General features: G+C 39.6%; 1 protein-coding gene across 1 annotated transcript in view; it reads right to left on the bottom strand.

The window, feature by feature from the left end:
- Positions 1–299: 299 nt before the first annotated feature.
- mblac1 (metallo-beta-lactamase domain containing 1) overlaps positions 300–1152 on the bottom strand; it is a 2842-nt gene continuing 1989 nt past the window's right edge. The window contains exon 2 of the mRNA XM_005754159.2: positions 300–909. Coding sequence (XP_005754216.1) covers positions 667–909 — 243 coding nt within the window. The 3' untranslated portion in view covers positions 300–666. The remainder of the gene's footprint in view (positions 910–1152) is intronic.

Here is a 1152-nt window from a genome sequence, read left to right on the forward strand (position 1 = left end):
ACTTTGACCAGACACGAGCAGATACATGCAGCTTCAGGCTCACCTGTTTGTTTAGCTGTATGTCCGAGACAAACTTCACATGTGGGACACAAAAGTTTGTTTCTTCGTCTTTAATCCATTACATCGTTTCAAAAACCAGCTCATTTTGAATAGTCTTTATTAAATGAGGCATTAATGATTACAGACAACAGAGTTTGGATTTCTTTGGAAGTTCAGGATCGATTATAAACTTGCTGACCAACAGTAATAAAGAAACAATGGAGATAAAGCTTTGTGAACAAATGTTCTGTAGACACCAGTTTGATATTTGAGGCTTTAATAGTGGAACAATAAACATCTTCTGTCACTGACCTCATTTGTGTCGTGTGCTGATGTCAGTGGTTCCACCACAACTCTGCAGCTACATGTTGAAAAGTCCATACAAGTTTTATTATGAGTTCATTTAACATTAACCAGAGAATGTTTTTTCTCAGTCCACTGTGAAAGGTAACACAAATTAAGGCAGAAATGTAGAAAATCACACAGCAATTCACAGAAAACTACATTCAGTGTCACAGTGGTGTATGTGGAATTTTGTCTTCCCGCCAGAAGTTCTTAACTTTGGCTTGAATGATTCGAGTCGAGCTCCTAGTATTCAGTAAAGTCCCTTCAATTCACAAGTTGGAGTCACTTGTTCCTGAGAACTCTGAATGGAAGTCCGTGTCCTGGTATGATCACGTCGGCAGTACGTAAGGCCTCCTGGCGGCTGACCTCGTGTACTGCAGCGTTCATACTTAGATCCCGCCAGCTGTTCTCGTCTGAGCAGCACTCAAACAGATCTCCTGCGATCAGCACGGTGCCTGCTGAGGTCCCCTTCACCTGCACGCTGATATCTTGTCCTGTGTGGCCTGGAGTGGGAACTATAGACACCTGTGGATGAAACAAGACCATTTAAAAACACTACAGACATTTAGAAAAACCAACGAGATCACCAACTGTGTCACAGGACTCAAATTTTGAGATTATTGTTGAAATTATTTAATAGTTTTTCTTTATTTTTACTACTTTCTACATTGTAGATACAAACTGAAGACGTCACCTATATGAAGCAAGATATATGGGATTATGTAGTAAAGACAAAAGTGATAAATATGTTTTATATTTTAGGTTCCA

Source organism: Pundamilia nyererei, unplaced genomic scaffold, assembly GCF_000239375.1.
Source record: "Pundamilia nyererei isolate P.nyererei 1_Seehausen unplaced genomic scaffold, PunNye1.0 scaffold00514, whole genome shotgun sequence".
Classification (NCBI taxonomy): domain Eukaryota; kingdom Metazoa; phylum Chordata; class Actinopteri; order Cichliformes; family Cichlidae; genus Pundamilia; species Pundamilia nyererei.